We start from the raw sequence: 25433 nt of genomic DNA, 5'->3' as shown, positions 1-25433 counted from the left end.
GCCATATTTTGTAACATATGACAACATGGGCCATGTGGCTTTCTTTTCTATAAATAAATATGTTGCATAATTAAAACAGAATAAATTTTTGTATATTTATTTACTGAATATGTATTTTGATTGAATATTGGATGAACAGACTATTCTAAATGAGAATGTCTAGTCTTTGTGCTCAGGATGATAGGGAGTCAGATATAAAACCAATATTCATTTTAATTATCCTAAGTGCTTAAAGGAGACATCCAGCAGATTAGGAGAGGCCTCATTTGGGAGGATAGGGAAGGCTTCCCTGAGGAAGTGATATTTAAGCTGACTCTTTAATGAGTAAAGATTAGATAAGCAAAGAAAGTACAAAAATATTTCTCAGTGTGGGTGAATTAGAGCTTAATATTTTAAAACTATATCCAATGAATCTGAGAAGTGAGATAATCAGATCTAAGGATTGAAATGGTTCAAACCTTACAAGCTTTAGAACATCATAGAAATACTTGAAATATGGCAATTTTAGTACTTGTCTGAGAATTAACCTAAATGAATCTAGATTTATTTAAATGACATTTTGAAATCATACATAGATGCAAACTGGCTGTAACTGGAATGTTTAGAAGGAAATACAATACATAGTCAAGTGCTAGCATCTACTGTAAGAACAAAATGATGCAAAACAAATACAGACCAAAACCAAATCCATGAACATGTTTGTGTATGCAGTGTAGGGCATAAGAGCCCAAAATGTGAAAGATAATTGGAATTGCTTTGATACCTATTTCAATATGGCTCTTCACCGGATACCTACTACTACCTGTCCTTTAGTAAGCTACTCGTGGGGACTCAGTGTCTGATATGTTGATACAAATCATTCAAAATTAATTATTTGTTTCATAATATTCAACTAATAGGCACCAAATTTCAATGTGTAAGCCTAGGATTTATAATCTTTTCAGAAGATTTAAAAGTAGAAATCAAGATATTTTTATTTCTCCAGTGCTTATTTAACTGTTATGACATGGCTTTAAGGTTTGTGGTATTGTACTAAGTAGTATAGCCTTAATTAGTTGGACTTATATATTTTAGAGGAATTAATTATTTATTCTCTCTAATGTTAAATGAGAGACAAGAAAATGTTCAGATGCAGACAGAGGAATGTATAATAAGCTTTCAGCTAGTACAAAGCTGCCTGTATCTGCTCATTTTCTCTTTCGCTAGTATTCATTGCATCTCTCTGGTGTGTGGCAATGGGGTGATACCATAAGAAACAAAGCAAGAGCCTTTGTATATGAATTTTCAATATTTCCAGTGAAATGAAAGGTATGCACATTGTCACCAGACAATGAACTGGAAGCAGCACGTATCCTTTTGAATTTAGGATGGTTTTGTTTTGGTTTTGTTTTTAAATTAAGGCAAGATTGAAAAGCCTTGCTATTTCATTTCGGATGCATCCTACATGAGTGTAATGTGAATGCTTTCTGAGAGCATATGCTATATAACTTGTTGGAACTTCTGCAAGTTCTTTTACATCATTTATGGCTGTAAATTATTTCATGTTTACAGCAAGGAGTGAACACTCCAGAATAATAATCAGCCACCTATTTACAAGAAGTTCCAAATATTGCTTGAAAAATGATAGACTAGGTTTATTGTAATAGTGAAAGTTCCAAAGCAATTTCTAGACATAATATCTATTTGAGACAGTTAAAATATATTTAAATGTACATTTCCAAAATAGTTCTCATAATGTCTATCAGATATCCCTGGAAAATTTTAATGTATTTAATGGAAACCAGAACTACTAACCTTACACACACACACAAACACATGAATAATCTATTGAGTCTATGTATCTTAGCTCATATGTACATGTTCAGGAATGACCACTGCAGACTGTACAACCTATATAGGGACTAGTTCATAGCAGACACTGATTCTTCTTTTCTAAGCAGCCACCAACTACTATTGGGGAATATAAACCAAGTGTAACATGTAACTGAAATATCAGTGACACCTCAATTTCTATTACCTTTTATGAAGATTAATTGAAATAACCAAGAAAATAAACTTAAGAAATATATTTGAAGATAATCATGCTAGAATAGAAATTCAAAATCCCGAATCCATTTGTGCTTTTTACTTATTTTCTAGCTGAATGTGTTAATTCTGAAAGTTAGGAGGATAAAGTCAATAGATAACTAAATACTTACATGCTCATTGCTAAAGTGAGAATATACTAATGGCATTTCTTTGAAATGAACAGTGAAAAAGAACACATTCATAATATTAATAAGGTATAAATTGATCAGAATAAATATATAATGAGATTTATAAAATCTACATATAAATTTAGAACATTCTGAAAGCTACAGGGATAGACTAATGAAAAAACTACAATTCTAGATGAAATAAATAAGGGCTATAAGTATATAAATTTTTCTTGAATTTGTCCAGTTATAATAGTAGCAGAATAGACATTTTAATTGAATTTATTGAATTTAACAATTTTTATACATATGAAAAATAACATACAAGAATATGTAATGCTATTTATAGAACCAGGATAACATTATAATGGAGAACTTATCTGATATTAATATAATTCATGAAGACCTTTTAAAAGTATATATATTCTTAAAAATAGATGAAATTTTAAAACCTAGTAGATTACTTTTAAATATAGAAAACTACAGCATAAATATGCTTTTATAAGTGACATAAAATAATGCAAAGCAGATAAGCATTTTAGCACTTTCTTTTTGTCTGATAATCTTACATGGTAAAATATTTCCAAAATTTATCTCCTCTTCTCCATTCTCAGTGTTCAATAGCCTTCTGTTCCATTGTCACTTTTCTAACTTGGCTTATGACTTGTCAATGTTCTGTTGCTGTGAAGAGGCAGCATGACCAAGGTAACCCTTATAAAGGAAAACATTGGGGCCTGGTTACAGTTTGGAAGTTTAGTGCATTATTATAATGGAGAGAAGCATGGCAACATGCAGGCAGACATGGTGCTGGGGAAGTAGCCCAGAGTTCTACATCTGAATATACAGTCAGCAGGAAGAGTGAGAACCACTGTACCTGGTTTTGGCTACACTTTATAATTCTTCTCAAATAGTGCCATTCTTTAATGGCCAACCATTCAAATACAGAAGGCATAGGGTCCATTTTTATTCAAACCACCTCAGCCTACCATCTCTTTCATGTAAATACCAGCAAAAGTCACATATTATTTCCTTTGTGCTTTGCTTTATGTTTGCCTTTTGTATTTGCATGAACATGTAACTCTTTGACTTCAGTTTGCAAGAAATAGTGAAAAGTAATTAGTTTGGCATGCAAGGACCTTCATCTTGACCTGTATTTTTCTCATTAGCACCTGTTTTTTTTCTACAAATAAACCCTGCCTACAAATGCTTATCCTTTATAATAATACTATTTATTTTATAATTCTGTTTTTCTTTCATTATAATTGTCACAAAGATAGATCTGCAAGTTTTTCTCATTTTTTTCTAATCTGTGTTGAGTACTTATGAACAGAAATATTGAGATTAATACATGGACATTTTTATTAATAATTTTCCTGTTTTAAAAATGTCATTCTTAACAGTTGTGATAGTGTGTGCCTGTTATCCCAGACCTTGGGAGTTTAAGAAAGGAGGATTTCTGAGTCAGCATAGTATATAAAAAAAATAAAGCCAAAGAACTGAACAAATATACAAATGACAAACAAATACCTGTCTTAGTTTCTTCAACAAGTGATGTCATGTGTCCTTATTGTCTTTATGTTCCCAGTGCCTTGTACATAGATGATACTTAGTACATTTTTACTGGGTAAATTAACTTCACTTGCTGAGATAAAAATATAAAAGCAATATATAAGTTTTATTTGCTTCCATGAAAACAAAAATATTATAAGGGCTCAAGTTTTCTTTGAAATTACTATCATTATAGATAGAATAATCATCCGTTATATGTACAATATACTTTTCTAAAAACTCAGAGGCTTTACTTTTATTTAGTACACAAATTTTTGGTATGGAGAACATATTATATATGAATACTTTAGATTGGTTCTCTAAGGACCAAGATTTTAGTTAAACTAAATAAGTAATTATTTTCTGAAGAAACAATATTGTTTCATCTCTTACTATTTGTTTAAATCTCACTTTCTGGTCCTGTGATGTGAAATCATATCAGTTTTAAAAATTCTCTGAGATAGTTTAGTGAGTGTTTTCCAATGTTTTAGATTAGTTGAAAAACTTGTTGGCACATTTAGCAGTAATGATGCATAGCATTTTGTTTGAATTGCTACAAATTAGCTGGAAGATGTGCATCTCTAAGTTTAGTAATTTCTATGATATATCTCACAAAATGGTTCTCTTTATTGAAATCTTTGTTGCAGTAAATAAATATTCTTCTCTAGGGAGAAATAGTCTATCCCATGGAAGAGCACACGAATTGGTTGTCAAATACCAAGTAGTCATACATGAAAGCATATATAGGAAAATGTGGACACACACACACACACACACACACACACAACACAGCATTTAAGAAAAAGGTGCCATGGATTTGAATAGAGCTGGAAGGGTACACAGGAGGAGTTGGAAGGAGGAAATAGATGGATATATAAGTTTAAAAAATTAAAAATTAAATTTAAGGAGAAAATCCCTTCTCCAACCTAAAGTTTTATTACTACACCTCTAGGAACACAATTTTTATCACAAACTGAACAACAGATATTTTACCAAGTAATGTGGAGGATGAATCCTAAATTTATAAAACTTACTGTGGCTAATCCATGATGTAAAGACTTGTTTAGAAAAATAATGAAATATTTAAGGACATGGTATGTTTAATATACAAGGGTATTCTTTTTTTGTATATTTTTTTATTGGATATTTTATTTACATTTCATATGTTGTCCCCTTACCCCATCCCCCACCCACCCGGGAACCCCCTATCCCCTTACCCCTCCTCCTTCTTCTCTGTGGATGTAACCCCTACCTACCCCCCACTCCCACTTTCCCACCCTCAAAATTCCCACCCCCTGGGGTGTCCAGGCTTCATGAGGTCAAGGATCTCATCTTCCACCTATGCCCAGCAGGGCCCTCCACTCTTACTTATTCAGCTGAAGCCCTGGATCCCTCCCTAAGTGCTCCCAGGCTGGTGGTTTAGACCCTGGGAGCTGTGGTTGGTTGGTATTGTTGCTCTCCTCATGGTGCCACAAACCCTTTCAGCTCCTTCAGTCCTCACTCTAACTCCTCCATTGAGAACCCCATGATCAGTTCAATGGCTAGTTGTGAGCATCTGCCTCTGAATATGTCAGACTCTTGAAGGCCTCTGAGGAGACATACAAGGGTATTCTTGATTGTCACACAGCAGAAAACAGGAAAAGTAGAAAAATTTTAAGTTTATTGGATACAGATTCTCATTGAAAAACGGGCCTCGTAGAGAAACAAGACCTTAACTGTGTATGTATTTTGATTCAGTGTTTTGTCCAGACACTGACAGTTACCTTTGTAATTTCAGATAAGGTTCTAGATGTAAGGAGCTCAGTTTCCTAATTTGTAAAATGGGAATAATTATTACTTTGGTGGCATTTAAGGGTTAGTATAGTACGTATACATGGAGTGTCACACATTACACTAAAGTCAGAGATGTATCTCAAACAGTGTTGGATGCCTGTGTTCTCAGCACTCAGTATGCAGAGCTGGTAGGAAGGAGATTTTGAGGAGATCATGGACTATATAGTGTGAACCTATTTCACAAATCAGAGGGGGAGAATGCTGCTCAGTGGGGCTAATTGTCTAAAAAGTCTAAGGCTTTGGATTTGCTCCCAACATGTTGTTGTCAAAGAAAATAACCAAGCAGTAATTATGCATCATATGTGGAAATATATATTTGATATACTGCAGTATAATTTGTGTTTATATCTTCAAAACAATTATGTAATATATATTATAAAATTTAGAAAATAATCACTTGCATAATCTAGCAGCCCTATATAACGGACACTGATTTAAGTCAGCTTTCCATTTCTCTACATTCAGTCACCATAAATGTTGCCCAATATTAAGAGTCAGTTAATTTATTTTTAGGTTTGTTGATGTTATATGTTAATATAATTTGTGACTATATATGCTTTTAGACATGAGATTAGTTCTTACTATTATATGCATAGCACTTGTCTTGTGAGTTCACATTTTTCTTAATGCATAGGACCATATCCTACTCCTCCTGAAAACTCAACTCATTATTTTCCTTGACACTGAGAATTTGCTAACATATCTAATATTAGTCCAAAATATGTTCCAACTTTGAAATAATCCAAGGAATCTACAGCGTTGTAGTTTTGTTAGGTTCGTGTTTTTTTTTTTTCTTCCCAAAGATACACATTAAATAACAGACTCCTTTGAGAGTGCTGTTTTAAAACTGTTTTTGCCCTTAATTATACTTGTTAGAAATGTCAAGATAGTGCATTAACCTACTGCGCTCCAGATGGCTGACTGTTTTTTTCCTCTTGTCTTGTTATATCTATACAGGATTGGCAGCAGAGCACTTTAATTGATGTCAGATTTGGGCAGTGTAATTTTTTTCATGTTATACAGTGTAAACATCCACTTAAAATATGAGATGCATGACATATATTCAATAGGTTTAAACTTTCATTCATTTTGTGCCATAGTTTATAAAGAATTCATATTAACAGTTGAAGATTTTCAACATCCATATTTTTATATAGTAGAGGAAGGTCTTTTAAGGATGTATATGTATTTTTTTGTGTTTTAGATTTCATTAATTTTCTCTTTGAAAAGGACACATTAAAGTTATAAATCATAGAATGTGATCTATAAAATACTATTTCTATTGTTATTATTGTAATGAAATGGGACCATATGTTCACTTACATTCCAATCTGCAACAGAAGTGCTGAAATATAAGAATTCTGTAGGCAGAAAGGCATGGTTGGTAATCTATAAAACTAATGCCATTATATTTATAATGTTACACTGCTGTTTATATCAGCATACTTTCATACTATAATATGTATGCTTTTTATGGGTGAGAACATTGTACTTTTATAAAAATTCCATAAAGATTTTATTCTTAATATTAGTTTAGTATTTTTGCTAGATTGTTCTCTCAAGTTAGGTTGGGGTTTGGAGCCAGCAGAGTTTTGTGTTATTCATTTGTTGAAAACTAAAATTGGTTCTTATTCTATAGAGATGAAATATTTATCAGAGAATCTTAAATAACTTCTAAATTCATCACATTTATAGGGAATAAATAAAAATGTTTAAATTTGTTAAGTTAATTCAGTTTGTTGAAATGAAGCCTAAAATATCTATTTCTATATAGTCTCCTAATTTGTATTTAGTAACCTAAAAATAAATCTGGCTACTTTTAAACACTAGTGAGAAGATTATGCCATTAATATATTATTTTGTTTCAAAGATGCCAGTCTATTTAATTAACATGAAAATTTAGGGACTGGTTGGTTTTCCTCTGAGTTTGTCATTTTTTTTTACATTGTAGTAACATATTTTAACATGTCAGCTCATGTACATGAAAATTAAAGTGCTTTTTTTACATAACTTCTCATTATTGAATATCTCTAAGTTATTGTTTTCTGTGTTTTTTTATGTTTCTAAATGTATGTCCTACTCAAAGATTCTTCTTTTAAAATTTACTTGTTTAATTTAAACAAAGGGTTTATTTTCATTTTATGTCTTTGTGTGTTTGAATGCCTGTATGTATATATATACCATATGAATGCCCGGTGTCTGCAGAAGCCAGAAGGCATCAGACCCCTTGGAACTGGAATTAGAGTTTCCATATAGGTTCTAAGAAGTGAATTATGTCTATAAAAAGACATCAAGTGTTCTTAATCCCAGGAGCCACCTCTCTAGCCCCCTTTTTTGAGATAAGGTCTCATATAACCCTGGTTGGCTAGGAAATCACTATATAGACCACGCTAATTTTGAATTCCTAGAGATCTGTCTTCCTCTGCCTCCTGAGTGCTGGCAACAAAGGGGTGAGTATCCCTGCTTGTCCTCAAATTTATTTTTTAACATTAGTATATAAAATTATGTGTATCCATGTTATATATAATGTGTTGTGCTGCAGAATATATATGATTAAATGTAGCTAATTAGCAAGTATATTATCTCACAGTTTTTCTAGTAAGAACACAAATCTCTTAGTATTTTTCAAATATATATTCAACTATAGAACACCAATAGATCAGAGGGCTGCTTTGCCTTAAGAAACATGTTGATTTTATCTGTCTTTATTACCTCAGCCTTCCAGTCCACTTATGTAGATGACAGTTTGTTGTCTTCAATGAATCTTTTTTCTTCTAATTGTGGTACTTTTAACACATCTGTCCTTGATAACTGAGTATTCTTTAAAAAATAAAAAGTAAAAAAAAAGCCAATAAAAATTTAAATTAAACCATTTTTAAGTGGTAAGTGATTTTGTGACTCTAAATTGCCATTCATGATGTGAATAGATTGCAGGGCAGATACTTTTGGACTCTCTGTGCCTACAGTGCCATATAGGATGACCCAGCGGTGACACCTGTGTTTCCTGTCTGATCTGCAGTTAAATTTTAATGAGTATAGGCAACATGTGGTGATGTCATTTTGTGTTTATTTTGGTACAAATACTTTTTCATACCAAGATAATTTCATTAGGATTCAGTAATGAATGTTTCACTTCCCAGCAAACTAGAATCTTAGATACAAAAATAAAATCGTAGCCTAATTAGGTTGCAGGAATTGGTTCAAAGGTGGTTATCCAAATAATTCAGTTTATGCTTAGTGTTATCATGTTTAAAAATGAAACTGCAGAGTTTTAAGTTTACGTAACCTACCTCAAAAACCATTAGACAATGTTCAAGAATTGAGAATTATTAGTCTGTGGTCCAGTTTCATTGATGTCCTAACAAATGTCCAATCATGCTGTGTTTGAGTTTTTATATTTAACTTTTGACCAAAATAACCTAGTTTGCCTTATGTGGTTAGCATTTATTTGTCTTTGAAATTCTTCCATCTATTCTTAACAGTCTCATACTCTCCCACCTATTATGTTACTCTTTTTTCTGCTCATTACCTACCAGAGTGTTAGCTCTGCTATGAGAATATTGGGTCTTAGCTTCTCATTGTTTCACCAGACCTGTAAACATATTAAAATGTTAAGTGGAAATGTTACAGTATAAGAAAGACCCTGTATATACTATAACAGATACTTTGTGTTCCTGTTATGAGTTCATAAAGACAGTGAAAACCTGCATTATTAATGCACAAGTAGAAAGTAAGGAGATCAACACAACTTAATTTTAAAAAGAGCAATTTTTTTGTTCTAGGACACATATAGTAGCCTGCTATGAATCACATATTCAAAATAGCTGGGCCTTTGAAATTTCACAGCTCAATGGACTTAAAACTTTATTTTATTTAACACTAGAATTGCTTTTCTGGTAGGACTCTTATACAGAATATGAATATATAAATGTGCAAATGCCCTCATTATTAGGGGAGCAGAAGACAGACTCTCCCAGTTAGCCCACATTTTGTACATTTTCTCCTTAACCAGTCAAGGTTTCCTATGGACTTTCAAATTAACTTTTACTCTTTTTCCTGTGATATGCATCCATTCTTGAGTATTTCAGGAAGATTATCAGCCTACTTCTGCTTCAAAAATATAGTTGAGCAGAAGCTTCCAACATTATGCCACCTATAATTTTTCAAAATATAATTGTTTGGTTACTCAGGAAGTTAATGACAAAATGATATATCATATATGTTTATACTAATTAAGTGATTAATATACATCAGTATACTGAATAATTGTTATTATTAACTTGAAATAACCTAGAGTCACTTGGGGAGATGGAAACTCAGTTGAAGATTTGCCTAGACCAGACTGACATTTGGCTCTACTTGTGAGAGATTGTCTTGATTGATAATTTATGTGGGTGAGCCCTGCCCACTCTGGGCAGCACAATCCCTAGGCAGATTGGTCTGGATTATATAAGAAAGCCAGTTGAGCATGACTAGAGAACAAGCCAGTTCCTGCATGTTTTCTAGATCAAGATCCTGCCTTAACTCCCAACCCTGGAAACAAACACCTTCCCTCCCAAGTTGCTTTTGGTCAGGAAGTTTTATCACAGCCACAGAAAAACAAAATGGAACAACCAGGCATTCTACTTTACAAAGATTATTATTTTAATCTTACAACAAGCCTAAGGGGTGAGAGGATATTATTTTCATTTTGTAGAACAGGAACCTGAGGTCCAGGATTAAAGTGACAAATTGACCTGTTTCACATAGGTAATAAGGGTAAAGAATAGTGAGGAAACTTTTGCTACCTTCCCCCTTTCTTATACTACTTTATTGTGATAACCTAGCCTTGCTGGAAGACTGGTAAGAGGCACTTTTTAGGACTATCTTCTCAACTTAGACTCAGATGTAAAAATGTATAGGAAATTAGGTAAATGCTCTTTGTGTTATAAGCAGTGTAAAGTACCATTGATGACCAAGTCTTTTAATCTCAATAAGTGCCAATGGCATACATATATTTCTTTTTACATCAGTCAGTTCTTTCACTTCTCAATTACTAGTAACTATGCTTTGTTGATGTTTTACTTCTATCAGCAGTTAGGCATTGAACTGAGTAATATTAAGTATAATTATTTTGGCAGATAGTACTTACTTTAATGCTTGGAAAGTTAGATGTTTGAAATTAATGAGATCACTTCTTATTTCATGGAAGACATTTTTTTAAAATTTTCCTTCCAATTTGTACCTCATTACCTACTTACACTGTAACTTTTATTTAAATTGCGGTAAATATTTTTAACAACAGTATTATTAAACTGGCTTTGTTACATTGCCTAAAATTAGTATTGAAATTGGATCTGTAAAATGATAAAGCATATAGTGAAAACATTAAAGTTATATTTCTACATAATTTTGCCTATAAATAGCTAATGTTGAAAAAGCCGTCACACATGTTCCTGCCTTTAACTAGTACAGTATAATTGATTGACTCCTTCCTATTTTTTAAAGTAGCTATTTATATAGGGACATGTCCTCCTTTCTCACAATGCTGAATAGAGTAAATGTGATATCATTTCAAAATACAAGAAACAGGTCACCACTAGGCTTCTTAATGTGTCTGTACTTTAGATTTCTTAGCCACAGTGGTGAGCTTTTGCGTACATTCTTCTAATCATATATTTAATTGCTAACATCAAATGCATAGTGATAAAAAGGAAAGCATTTACTCTAAGATACAGTATTCAAATATTTTCAAAAATTGTATTATATTAAGACCTTATAAGATATTTTCATATACTTACCTACAGATGGAGATTCTAATGAAGTTTATGCCTAATCACTAAAATTGTTCTTCAATTGATAAATGGCTAAATAATCTATAGTAATAGCTATACTATGAGATGACATTTATTAATAAACTTGCTCTATTGATTTATGCAGTAATCTGCATAACTCTTCATGGTATTATGATGCATAACAGAGGACTTCTGAGACACATACATAGGGTGTAATATCATACATGTATGTAACATTAATAAATACAAATTATAGAAATAGCAAACAGATTAGTGACTTTCAGAGTAGAAAGTTATGATAGGGCTATGGATATAGTTATGAAAGGGCAACATGAGGAATCTTTCTGGGAATTCAGCTCTCTGAATTTGACTGAATTAATCTACAGGTGATAATATCACATTCACCTATATTCATGCACAACACATATAACACACATACAAATAAATATAGGTAAAATGAGGACACGCTAAGGTATTTGGCTTTTGTCAACATCAGTGTTGCAGCTGTCATATTAGAATGTTCCTTTGCAGGGTGCTATGATTAAGGAGAACAGGAGATTTTTGTGAATTGTTTCTCACAACTTCACACATATTTCCACTATTTCAAAATACTTGACCAATTGAGAAATATTAAGATACTTCTTTATGCTATTTTTTAAGTAACAGAAGAGGGTAGCGGGTTGTATGGAATGACCATGAATAATATTTCAAGTACTTTCACAATTGTGTGTTTAGTATAGTGAAAAACTATCTTCAGGTAACTAGGTTGGATGAGATGTTATTGCCATTGTAGCTTTTGTATACATCCATAATATCAAAGAGCACCAAAACTTAACTTAAAGGTTACGGAAAATAAAGATGGTTACATTTCCCTTTCAAAACTTGCATATTGTCTGATTTGGGACCCCAGGTTAAGAATCTGTGTTTATATTTCATTATCTGATGTATTTTAAGGGCTTCTCTCATTTGAAAGACAGACATAATGCTTACAGTTTTTTTTTATCCTCAAATAGTATGGATGGTGATGAGATCTCATAAAAATGCAAGACACAGCTTATAGTTTGGAAGAGTTACTTGATGTCATCCACCCATATGCACACTGTTCACAGTAATTGCTTGATAGTAGTTTCATAAGGCAATTATCGGCAAGTTTTAAGTATAGAATGACCTTCCCATTTATTGTTAGATACAAATGAAAAAATCCAATTCATTGGTTATTACCCATAGTGACCACAACTGGATATTATTAAGTATTAAAATTTGCTTTCACTAGCAAATTTCAATGTTCTCCCCCTTCATAAATTGAGTCCAAGTTTCTGTATTAAATATGCTACATTTTAGGAAATGAACTTCTGTTTTGATATAACCATTTTGCTTTAAAATATCACTTTTTATTGCAGTTAATGTTAAAATGTAAAGCTGTTTTCTTTTAACTTAGCATTTATCAAAAACTATTTTTACCTTTTCTTGTGTTTACTAAATATATACATATACAAACATACATGTATACACTGTGATACAATCATATGATGGTATTTTTTCCAGTTTTTTGGTATAAAAACCTTAGTTCATATTATGTGGTATCTTATAATCTTTATTTACTATATAACTAAAAGACTTTAATGCAAGAAACATTTAATGTATCAAAGTTATAGAGCCCGAGTATCAAAAAAATAAATACTTCTATATAACATTATCAGAAATACTATAATTTAATATTTGACTCACCTATTTGTTTGATGAGCTAATTCGATACATTTCTTTTAAGAGACATTTTTGTGTAAGTGAAAAAGTGAATGATCTGTGAGATCTTAGTGGAGGGAGAATTATAATCATAATATAATAGATGAAAAATCTCTTTAATATCAATATCTAAATGTTTGATAATTTTATTTGATTGTTTAATATTACCACATACTTTATTATTAAACTCAATACTTAGATTTATATATGTAGGACACTTTGATTTTCTTATTTGAATCACGAAACTGGTATAGGAAATGGCTTTTCAGTTATTTTGTTAATGTTGTAAGATCTGATGGAACAACACAGGAAGTCTTTCTAGATATAATGCCTAATGTCCTAACTTAAATGGCTGTATTTTTGAAAGCTACAATCATAGATAAGAAACTCACTTAGCTAAAGTAGCCAAAGAAACTTGACATTTTTAAAAAAAGAATTATTGGTTATTTTGTTTATTTACATTTCAATATTAACCCCCATCCAGGTTTCCTCTCTGAAAACCCCCCATCCTTCTCCACTCCCCCTGCGTCCAAGAGGGTGTTTCTCCACACACCTACCCACTCCTGCCCCATGAAACTAGCATTCCCCTACACTGGGTCATCCAGCCTTCACAGGATCAAGAGTGTCCCCACCCTTTGATGCCAAATAAGGCAATCCTCTGCTATATATATGGCTGAACCATGGGTTCCTCCTTTGGTTGGTGGTTTAGTCCCTGGGAGCTCTGAGTGGTCTGGTTGTTTGATATTGTTCTTCCTATGGAGTTGCAAACTCCTTCAGCTCCTTGAGTCCTTTCCCTAACTCCTCCATTGGGGACTCCTTTCTGAGTCCAATGGTTGGCTGTAAGCATCCCTGTCTGTATCAGTTGAGCTCTGGTTCAGCCTCTCATGAGGCTCCTGTCAGGAAGCACCTCTTGGCATCAGCAGTAGTGTCTGGGTTTGGTGTCTGTAGATGGGATGGAACCCTAGGTGGAGCGGTCTCTGGATGGCCTTCCTTCAGTCTCCGTTCCACTCTTTGTCCCTGCATTTTAGATAGGAGCAATTCCTGGTTAAAATTTTGAGAGGATGGGTGGGCCTATCCCTCAACCTGGGGCCATGTCTAACCTCTGGATATGCTCTCTCTCCCCTTTGTTGGGTATTTCAGCTAATGTCATTCCTGTTGGGTCCTGGGAGCCTCTTGCTTTCCTAGCATCTGGGACTTGTTGGTGGCTACCCCCAGTTCCTCATCCCCCATTGCTATACACCTCTCTTTAATTTTAATGACCCTCTGTACATCTCTTCCATCTCCTCCTCCCATACCTGATCCTGTTCCCCCCTTTTTTTCTGTCTTGCCTTCTTCTATTCTCCCATGTCCCATCCATGCTCTACCTCCTGTGATTATTTTGTTCCCCCTTCTAAGTAGGAGTGAGGCATCCACATTTTGATCTTCCTTCTTAGCCTTCGTATAATCTGTAAGTTGTATCATGGGTTTCCTGAGATTTTTTCCTGATATCCACTTATCAGTGAGTATATATCATGTGTGTTCTTTTGTGACTGTGTTACCTCACTAAGGATGATATTTTCTAGTTCCGTCCATTTGCTTGTGAATTTCATGAAGTCATTTTTTTTAATAGCTGAGTAATACTCCATTATGTTAAGGTACCATATTTTCTGTATCCGTTCCTCTGTTGAAGGACATTTGGGTTCATTCCAGCTTCTGGCTATTAAAAATAAGGCTGCTATGAACATAGTGGAGCATGTGTCTTTGTTATATGTTGGAGAAGCTTTTGGGTATATGCCCAGGAGTGGTATAGCTGGGTCCTCAGATAGTACTATGTTCAATTTTCTGAGGAACCGCCAGACTGATTTCTTTTGAATTTTATGAGGTCCCATTTGTCAATTGTTGATCTTAGGGCATAAGCCATTGGTAGTCTGTCTAGGAAATTTTCCCCTGTGCCCATGTGTTCAAGGTCCTTCCCCTCTTTCTCTTCTATTCCATTCAGTGTATCTTGTTTTATGTGGAGGTCCTTGATCCACTTGGACTTGAGCTTTGTACAAGGAGATAAAAATGGGTCAATTTGCATTCTTCTCCATGCTGACCTCCACTTGAGTCAGCACCATTTGTTGAATATGCTGTTTCTTTTTTTACACTGGATGGTTTTAGCTTCTTTGTCAAAGATCAAGTAACCGTAGGTATGTGGGTCCATTTCTGGGTCTTCAGTTCTATTCCATTCATTTACATGCCTGTCTCTGTACCAATACCATTTGGTTTCTTATCACTATTGCCCTGTAGTATAGCTTAAGATCAGGGATTGTGACTCCTCCCGAAGTTTTCTTATTGTTAAGAATTGTTTTTTCTATCTTGGGTTTTTGTTGTCCCAAATGAATTTGAGAATTGCTCTTTCTATCTCTGTAAAGAATTGAGTTGTAATTTTGATGGGGATTGCATTGATTCTGTAGTTTGCTTTTGGTAAGATGGCCATTTTTACTATGTTAATCCTGCCAGTCCATGAGCATGGGAGATCTTTCCATCTTCTGAGGTCTTCTTCAATTTCTTTCTTCAGAGACCTGAGATTCTTATCATACACATCTTTCACTTGCTTGGTTAGAGTCACACCAAGATATTATATATTATTTTTGACTATTGTGAAGGGTGTTGTTTCCCTAATTTATTTCTTAGCCTATTTATCGTTTGAATAGAGTAAGGCTACTGATTTGTTTGAGTTAATTTGACTTACTTATGTATGAAACAAAGTCAATAACATTCTCCTAGTTTGCTTGTATTTTGCTACTATAAAACACTGAACAAAAGCACCTTGGGTAGGGAATAGCTTACTTAGATTACACATCTCTATCAACATATTTCTATTTTGAGGGTAAGTCAGGGCAGGAAAGTACAGGAAAGAATTGAAGCACAACTCATAGAGCAATTCTATTTTACTGTCTTACTCCACAAGGTTTGCTCAACTTGCTTTCTAGAACCACCTGTCCAGTGGAAATACCACTTCACAGTCAGCTAGATCCTTTTACATCAACCAAGATACCACAGACATGCTTACAGGGCAGATTGAGAGACTTGTCCCTGACATGAGATTCACTCTCTAGTGACTCCAGTTAGTGTCAGGTTGACAAAATCTAACCAGTACTCTATTGCAATTGATAGTAATTGATATCAATTGTAACTGAAAGACCTATGTACAATCCAGTGTCCAGAGCATGATATGTTTATAACTAAGAGCTCTGAAGCCTTTTCTCAAACTAAAAGTAAATCTGTTTTACATTGAAAAATGAAAGAAAAAGATTAGTTTCAAGTCACTAAACTCAGAAATGTTTATCTCTGCTGCATACTTAGAATGTTCCCCTTTAGAACATTGCTTTTCTATTTTTGATATTGAATTTTTATTTAAGAACAATTGAGGATGTGGCCCAATGTACCTTTTAGTTCTCTCTGTACTGTCTTAGAAGCATAGCCATAAGGACAAGTTTCTACATTCTAGTGATTTTTCAAATTAAGGAATGGCTTCAAATTATGAAGGCTTTTTATTCACATAGCTTTGGAATAGCATGGTGTGGTCTAACTGCTAACTTTGTCTGCATTATTTTTTAAAGATCAAATGGGCACAGTGGTAATTTCCATTAATCTCATACAGAGTAGCTAATTAAAATTTCAATTATTATCCATCCATTATCTAGTTGTTGCCTTTGTTCAGTATTAGATCAGGATGTTAATAATAAGACATTCGTGTATTACAGCCCTATTAAGTACAGTGAGATTTAGTTTAATCTATTGCACTGTTTTGTTTCAGGGTTATTTCTTTAATATTATGTTGTGCCATATTGATTATCCTGAAGATACTCACATGCTTTAACATTTTTTTTAAATAGAGATTTCAGATTTAAATACTTGTTGCTTCAGTTCTTTATTCAGTACTGGGAAAAATAGTATGGAAAGAATAAATGAATTATCTGAAGTTCACAATATTTATATATTAGTTCTGCAACCTCACTAATTATTTTGCTCAGTTAGCTATTCCCTGGATTCGTGTGGGTTTTTTTTTTTTGTTTTTTTGTTTTTGTTTTTAAATGTGTAGTCCTGGCTGCCCTAGAACTCACTATGTAAAACAGTCTGGCCTTGAACTCAGAGATCCAACTGCCTCTGTATCCTAAGGGCTGCGATGAGATGTGCATCACAATGTTCAGCTGGGTTCTTTATTTCTGTAATGAAAATATTAAAAGGATTTATCTTCAAGAAGCATTCTAACCTTAACATGCTATCGTGATTTTATAATGTCAAGCATTACCTTATGTTTAAACTCCAAAAATTGTGAAAAAATATTATTCTATAACCTTTATCTGTTCTCTCTTATAAGGTAGCTTGTTTCCATTCCTTGTAACATCTGGATATCCAGATAATATAACTTAAATTTCTTTCTAATGTTCATCATGGTGGCTTTATTCCTACAAGCTTAACCATTTGGGGACCTGCCACAGAAGAATTGTCAGAAGTTCAAGGCCAGCCTAGCCTACATAGTGAATTCAAAGGAAGCCTGTGCTAGAGAGTGAGCTCTGAAGAAGGAGACTCTGTAGGAGGAGCAGCAGCCTCAATTAACCTGGACCCCCAAGATCTCTCAGATACTGAGCCACCAACCAGGCAGAATACTCCAGCTGATATAATGCCCCCAACACATATACAGCAGAGGACTGCTGGGCCTGTGTTCAGTCAGAGAAGATGTTGCTAACCCTCAAGGGACTGGAGGCCCAGGGAGTTTAGAGATCTGGTAGAGTGGGGTGGTTGGGTACATCCTCTTGGAGACAAGGATGTGGGGAGGAGGTTTGGGATGTGTAACAGTTGGAGGGTGGAAGGCAGGGATAAAATCTGGAGTGTAAAAAAGCTTCTTCAACCACAGGGGTCAGCAGCTTCTGTCCATTGGTTAGGTATAAGTATCTGCATCTGACTCTTTCAGCTGCTTTTTGGATCTTTTGGAGGGCAGTCATGATAGGTCCCTTTCTGTGAGTGCTCCATAGCCTCAGTAATAGTGTCCAGCCTTGGGCCCTCCCTTTGAGCTGGATCCCAGTTTGGGCTGGTCCTTGTATCTCCTTTTCCTCAAGCTCTTCTCCATTTTTGTTTCTGCAGTTCTCTCTGACAGGAAGAATTATAGTTCAGAGTTTTCACTATGGGATGGCAACTCTATCCCTCACTTGCAAATTCCCTCTCTCCACTGTTGGGCATTTCATCTAATATCCTTCCCTTTGATTCCTGAGTCTCTCACATCCCAGGTCTCTGGTGCTTTCTAGAGGGTCTCCCCAACCTCCTATCTCCTGAGGTTGCCTGTTTCCATTCTTTCTGCTGTCCCTCAGTCCTTTTGCCCCACCCAATACATGATCCTGTTCTCCTCTTCCCCACTGTGTCTACTCTCCCCTTTCCCACCCAGGTTCCTCTCTCCCTCCCCCTTCCTGTGATTACTTTCTTCTCCCTTTCATGTGGGACTGAGGGTTTTTCTCACTTGGGCCCTTCAGCTTATTGACCTTTCTGAGTTCTGTGGTCTGTATCCTAGGTATTCTGTGATTTTTTTTTTTGGCTAATATATACTTATTAGTGAGTACATACCATACATGTCCTTTTTGGTCTGAGTCACCTCACACTTGATGATATTTTCTAGTTCCATCCATTTACCTGCACAACTCAGGATGTCCTCGTACTTAATTCCTGAGTAGTATTCCATTGTGTAAATGAACCACATTTTCTGTATCCATCCATCTTCTGTAATGGGACATCTGGGTTGTTTTCAGCTTCTGGCTATCACAAACAAGACTGCTATGAACATAGTGGAACATGTCCTCCTGTGGCATGGTAGGAAATCTTTTGTATATATTCCCAAGAGTGGTATAGCTGGATTTTCAGGTAGATCTATTTCCAGTTTTCTGAGAAATATTGAGATTGATTTCCAGAGTGGATTTACCAGTTCGCAACCCCACCAGCAATGGAGGAATGTTCCTCTTTCTCCACATCCTTGCCAACATCACCTGAGGTTTTGATCTTAGCCATTCTAATTGGGGTAAGATAGAATCTCAGGGTTGTTTATATCTCAACATTTCTTGGGTAAGGTCAGTCTATTAAAGCACATTGTGTTTGAAAATGACATAATGTTATTTATATAGTCTATGTTTTGTTTTATTTTCAAGCTTTAATGAAAAAATGTTTGTCTGAAGTAGTATCTTCTGTTTGTTTTGTAGGGTGGCCTGAAAAACAGCAAATATGAGTTCACCCTTTCTTCACAAGAATATGTTCATGAATTGCGATCTGGCATCTCAGATGAAAAACTTCTTAATTGCCTGGAATCTCTGAGAGTGTCCTTAACCAGCAATCCTGTCAGGTAGTCAGTTCTTATCATTTTGATAGGATTCATACATTTTGCATTCTATATGGATATTTGGAAGTATAATCAGGTATGTTATTTTAACATCAAGATTTTTCTGTCTAGAAATGCAAGAGTATCTAACAGAAAAGCATTATCTGATTTTCAGGTTATAAATGTTTAAAAATATGTTTATGTTTAGCTAATCTGATCTTTAATAATGTGTTATCTAAAATACATATAATCATGGAATATTTGTTTCCATTTTGGTTATATAAATTAAATACAGAAGTAAAATATTGACATTTGCATGTTTGTGTATTTATGTACCCAGATAATTTTATTATTTTATCTATAAAACATATTAATTACATTACCTTAAAATTTTATCCTGTTTATAATTGTGATTATATGTAATTATGTATATAATTTCATATGTTTAAGTTTTACATATAGACTACTCACATATTTTTTAAATTTGAAATAGCAGAAACTCTTTTACCAATAAAATAATGAAATAGAAATGATTAATAAACTCCATAGTATTTTATACATTATTAAGAGGCAGTTTCTTAGTAACAATGGATTGGCAAACAATTCTTCCTTTATTGACAGTAATGGGCCTTAAAATTAATAATACCTCAAGTAATATTTTATGAAGAAAAATATATTTTAGTGTAATATTGTGATATTCTGGGATCTACATACTAAATTGTTATGGTCTTAATCCCAGAATTTCCTAAAAATATGTTTATAAAGAAGCTTTGTAATTTTATTCATGTTTCCTTATATTAATGCTCAGATCCAGTTCCTAAATCATTGAACACAAGTTACATACCAGTCATTTATTGGAATTATTTATAGATTCCATTATATTGATTATTTATATTCAAACTATACTTTGCAAAGTTTAAAAGTTATAATTTCAAAGTACAGAGTTAAGATGTGGCTTTGGGTTGTGAGATTCTTTCAGTAGCTGCTGTCTTGCCATTTCTAAAATGGTGTGCTTTATCAGTTTTTATAGTCTCATTCAAGCATTTGAGATCTTTTTGATTTTTATTTCTCAGTCTTACTTGGTAGCCCTGAGTAGCCTGGAGCTCACAATATCCCTGAGGCTGTCCTTGAATGTCTGCTAATACTCCTGCCCTGGCCTGGTCAGTGCTAAGACACCATACCCAGCATGAATATGACTTATCTGATAATTCAGACCACAATATTCTCTCACCTACTGGCACCTACCTCAATATCAGCTGAAGTACCCGTCCATATTAAAATACTTAGTTACAAACATTCTGTTGAACAGTTGAATAAATGAATATAAACTGGGTATACTGTAGTTTCAGCTGTGGGAAAGTGGTTCTGTGAGATTGCCTGAAGTTCTAAGTTGGCCTGGGCAATGGTGTGTGAAGCTCATTAAACCAAACCATTAAAACCAAAACAAAAGTAAAGTCCCATGAAGACTACTACTCTACTACTTGGGACTATGGATCCATGGTTAAGGATGTATCCCTCCTTCCAGAGGACACCTGTGTGCTTCCTGGTAACCACCAGTAACTCCATCTTCAAGGGATCTGACTCCCAATTTTGACCTCTGGGATCCCTCGCAGGCGCGCGCGCACGCGCACGCGCACGCACACACACACACACACACACACACACACATACACACACACACACACACACACACTAATCACCCTCACATTCAATAATGAAGAGACTAGTTCAAATTCATCTTTATAAAAATATGACAGTGCTTGATATTACAAATGGAAAGTGTTTCTATTTTTCTAGACTGTTCTTTTTATTTTTTTGAGGCAAGGTCTCTCTATGTAGCAAGGTCTCTCTGTATAGTGCAGCCCAGACTATCATGGAACTGTGTAAATCAAGTAGGCTTCAAATTCTCATAGATATTCCAGCCTCAACTCTCGTGAATGTATGGGTTCAAGTTGCTGGACATTTGTCACAGTTCCCAGTTTTACAATTCTGCATAGCAACCAAAGGCTTGTGAAAGAGGGTTTTGTGATCTCGCGAGAGTTTGGGAGTTAAAGGGCAGCAACTGCCCTTCCTGGTAGCTGATTGGCAGCACAGGAAGTGTGAAGTTATTTGTGAGGCTGGGCACCGGTGTTCTGCAGTAGCCATCAGTGGTATCTAGATGTGCGTTGTATATCGAGTCAGTCATCGAGCTTCTGTGAAGAAGTCATACCAGGAGACAACATTCTTTGCCACAGATTGTATGGAGAAGTAACTCTGTTGATTCATCAAACCTTGCCAAGTCCTGAGAAATGATGAGTAAGGGCGGCTTTGGGAGCGAAGACAGTTTGGTGGTGATGGGGCTAGTAGGTCTAGTAGAAGCCATGAGCAAGCCAGAGCTCAGGCGTTGGGGTTTCCTCTGACTGGAATATGGAGGCCTGTCACACACAGCTCTGTGCCATACTGTATAACCCAGTTGCTAAGTGCCACTGAAGTTGACAGTTTGTTCAAGATTAGGGGGTTTACATTTCACCAGGTCTCCAATGTGGAGATGATCATGGAGGCCAAAAAAGCTTCATAGTATATTGTTTACAAAATTAATGACATGACCTCAAAGTCAGGGTAGGCAGGCTATGGCTGAAAGGAGATCCAAGCAGCACCTGATTCCTCTGCCTATTGGAATGCATGTCAAAGTGCTTGGCATCCTCCAGGCCTTGGAGGGAATCAGACAGCTCAAGATGATGAGCATCTACATCCTGGAAGACATGAACAAGCTATCCACACACACCCTGGAGATTGTTGATACCCATTCAACAAAGCCATGCAGACACAGCTACAGAAAGCCGCTCCACAGTCCAGGCCCAAGTCCAAACGGCAGCTGCCAGGGTTTCCAGGGTGGTGGTTCTTAACTTCATCCATATGGAGGTTCTGCATCCGATTGGAGAGTGCCCTCACCTGAAGGGAAATGCTATCAGTGTGCTGTGAATACAGCTTCTTGGAGTTACAGATGATGCCATCTCACAAGCCATTGAGTATCTGAATATGAAGGGACACATCTATCCCACCCTGGATTGCCTGCAACTTCAAGTTACTGGCTGAGACAAAAGAATTGACTTTGTAGTTTCTGAAGATGCTTCTGTTCTGCTGTTTTGATTTTTAGGATGTATTGTCTATTTCGAACAAAAAAGAAAAAGAAAAAAAGTTAAAGAACAAAAACCAAAATAAAACTGAACATAATTTTCAGATGACATCTGTTAGTAACATGCTATTTCTACCTTCATTGAACTTGTCTGCTTTCTGAAGACATTTGAAAAAAAAAAATAGTGACATACCCAATGGCTGGACTTTATTTCCAAAATAATAGAAATAACCTAGGGTAGATTTGTAAGAGAAAACAAATTTGTGTTTAAATTAGAATTGTTTTTCCTGTTTCATTTTATCTTAGTCACGTTAAGTTTTCCTCATTATAGTTCATGATAAATACAGCTTTCCTCAAAATGAGTTATGATTTTAAATATTCACTTCAAGTTATTTTGCATAATTTGGTTTTATTAACTTTTATTTGTTTCTTTAAAATAAGATGTTACTGCAAATTCATGCAATGTACTCTCTTTGAGACATTCCCATATACCTTCTTTAAACATGTACAAATTCAATGATTTTGCTCCTTAATCTAAATTACAGTGCACTTTCCTTGCATGGCGGACACAAGGCTGCATGTTTGTTGTGCAGGTGTATTGGATGTTCTACTATATGGAAAATAGGGGGTTTTGCTTCAAGATAGGCAAATTACCGCAGAAACAAGACTTGAGTTCAACAGAGATGAACTGAATTGTTTTTATTAAACGTTTGCAAAATTTTAAGTTTCCTGTGTGGTTTTTATCCCTCCAATTTATTAGAAAAAGCCACTAGTTTAATGTTCTTAATGGTTATCAGCTTTTATTATGAAGTATAAATTTTTTATTTTTAACACCAAGCATTATATTTTACTAGTAGTAACTCATTTTAATGTACGTTATATTAAATGTGAGCTTTTAAGCCATTGATCATTAAGTCCTCCATTACACATATAGTAAAAATGGTGTATTTCTAATTATTTGTTTAGTTAAATAAGAGGAAAGAAAATACTTTTTCTAAGAATAGATATGTGTTCTTATTTTTATTTAGACAGGCAGGTAGAAAAGAATCTTATCCTTTTTAATCATTAAAAGGGGACACAAGTTCCATAAAATCCTTTAGCTATTTAGCAATCAGTAATGGTTTTAGAAAAACATTTTGAAAATGTTGGCATCTCATTAAAATAATTACTGAAAAATCTTGCATAAGATGCTTCTTCCCCTTGAAAGCAAATTATAAATGCTGTTTAAAATTTTTTATTTTATTTTATTACTTTTTAAACAATTATTTATTTTATATACCTAAGTGGTTTACCTGCAGGTATGTGTACCTTGTATATACTTGACATCCTTGGGAATCATTAGAGGGCATCTTATTCCCTGGTTTGTGGGTGCTGGGCTCTCTAAGGAGTCTCATCCCTTTGACCCCTGTTGTTTTCTTATTGACAGCTATGCTTTGAATATTCCCTGAAGGAAGCTCCTACTACCCTGATATTCTTCTTCACCATACTCCTATAAAAAAAGCTAAGCCACCATAAACTGAGCCTTTGAAATGAAATTATAGTCACATTTTCCTCAAAAGGAAAACAAAACAAAAACACAGCATTTGTTTTTAAATGTTGTGCCATCTCTCCAACTCGTATAAATGGTATTTTTGAAATAATTATTTTATCATTTGATAAATTCATTTAATACATTATAATCATACTTGAAAGGATCACAAAGTAGGTACAAGACACCACAACACCAAGTTCTCAGCACGAAAGAAGTTTATTTGCACCAGAAGTATGAAGGGCAGGAAATAAGAGACAGAGATGGGAGATAGAGGATGAGGGAAAGGGGAAGGGATATTGCTTCTGGATAGAAGGAAGACACATATGGCCCATAGGCAAATGGCAGTTTTTAAAGGGAAAGGGGGAAACTCCTGTGTTCTGATGAGTTTGTTATTTTTAACTGGACATGTTGATTAAGGTAGCCAAAAGAGAGCTTTTGATTTCTGGACTGTAATAGTTCGATAGCTGAATCATGATAGTCAACTTCTGGAGGAGGAAGTGGCCAAAAAGGGAATGGACATTGCCTAGCTTTAAGCATATAATTTAACAGTTTAATGAGGGAATAAAGTGTACAATGAAAATCTGTCTGTGGCATGTTTACCGTACTCTGGTCTGCTAGACCACTTGAATATTTATTTATCATCTCTTCCCAACCTCCCAAGATATCAATGGCTAGCAGAATAAACCCATTGTTTAGCAGGTTACTTTTTATAATCCTCTCACTTTAGTGAAAAAAAAATGTAGCATTTTCCAAGAGTGTCAAAGCTAAGTTGAGTTCATAAGAATTCTTGGTATGGGTCTCTCATAAGCCCTTGCTCCAGTGCATGGAAATGAGACTCAAGCCTTCCCAGGAACTGATTGGAACAGTAGAGGGACCCTGTTGTGTGGTGAGCCGAACTGCCAGCATACCATTGAACACTGGCTTGCTCCATGGGCTCTTAAGCAACTCTAGATTCCAAGTGACTTGATTGAAATGATTATTCCTGGTGAGAGGAGGCCATTACATTAACTAATGACACCGGAAGTCTTGCTCATTGTGATCAGGAATCATGAACAGATAAGGAAATAGTCTTCTGTTGTAACCATAATTTAATTATTCTTGTAGTGAATTAGGAAATGAGGTCTTTCTGTGTGCTAATTTTACCCATGGTGCTTAGTGCCTTTCTGAGCAAGTCATGCATGATGTTGGTTTGCATACTGTGTGGTAGTGGGATTGTCCATGGTGCTTTGGGTGGGAATTCCTATGGTGATCACTACAGTGATTCCCTGTGCTCCTTTTTTGGCTTAGAAGTCCCTTCAGCTTATCTTTCATCTCGGCCATCTTGGAGCAATCCAGCAGCTTTACATTGCTGGTGCTACCTATCAGACAT

General features: G+C 34.9%; 1 protein-coding gene and 1 pseudogene across 1 annotated transcript in view; one reads left to right on the top strand and one right to left on the bottom strand.

Moving 5' to 3' along the window:
• Diaph2 (diaphanous related formin 2) overlaps positions 1 to 25433 on the top strand; it is a 658778-nt gene that overhangs the window by 126991 nt on the left and 506354 nt on the right. The window contains exon 5 of the mRNA XM_028781865.1: positions 19303 to 19442. Within this exon, the coding sequence (XP_028637698.1) occupies positions 19303 to 19442 (140 nt within the window). The remainder of the gene's footprint in view (positions 1 to 19302; positions 19443 to 25433) is intronic.
• Positions 25111 to 25384, bottom strand: LOC114636689 (annotated as a pseudogene).

This window comes from Grammomys surdaster, unplaced genomic scaffold (genome assembly GCF_004785775.1).
Source record: "Grammomys surdaster isolate TR1022 unplaced genomic scaffold, NIH_TR_1.0 61, whole genome shotgun sequence".
Classification (NCBI taxonomy): domain Eukaryota; kingdom Metazoa; phylum Chordata; class Mammalia; order Rodentia; family Muridae; genus Grammomys; species Grammomys surdaster.
Note: the sequence above shows the minus strand (reverse complement) of the source record. Positions and strands in the feature narration are given on the sequence as shown.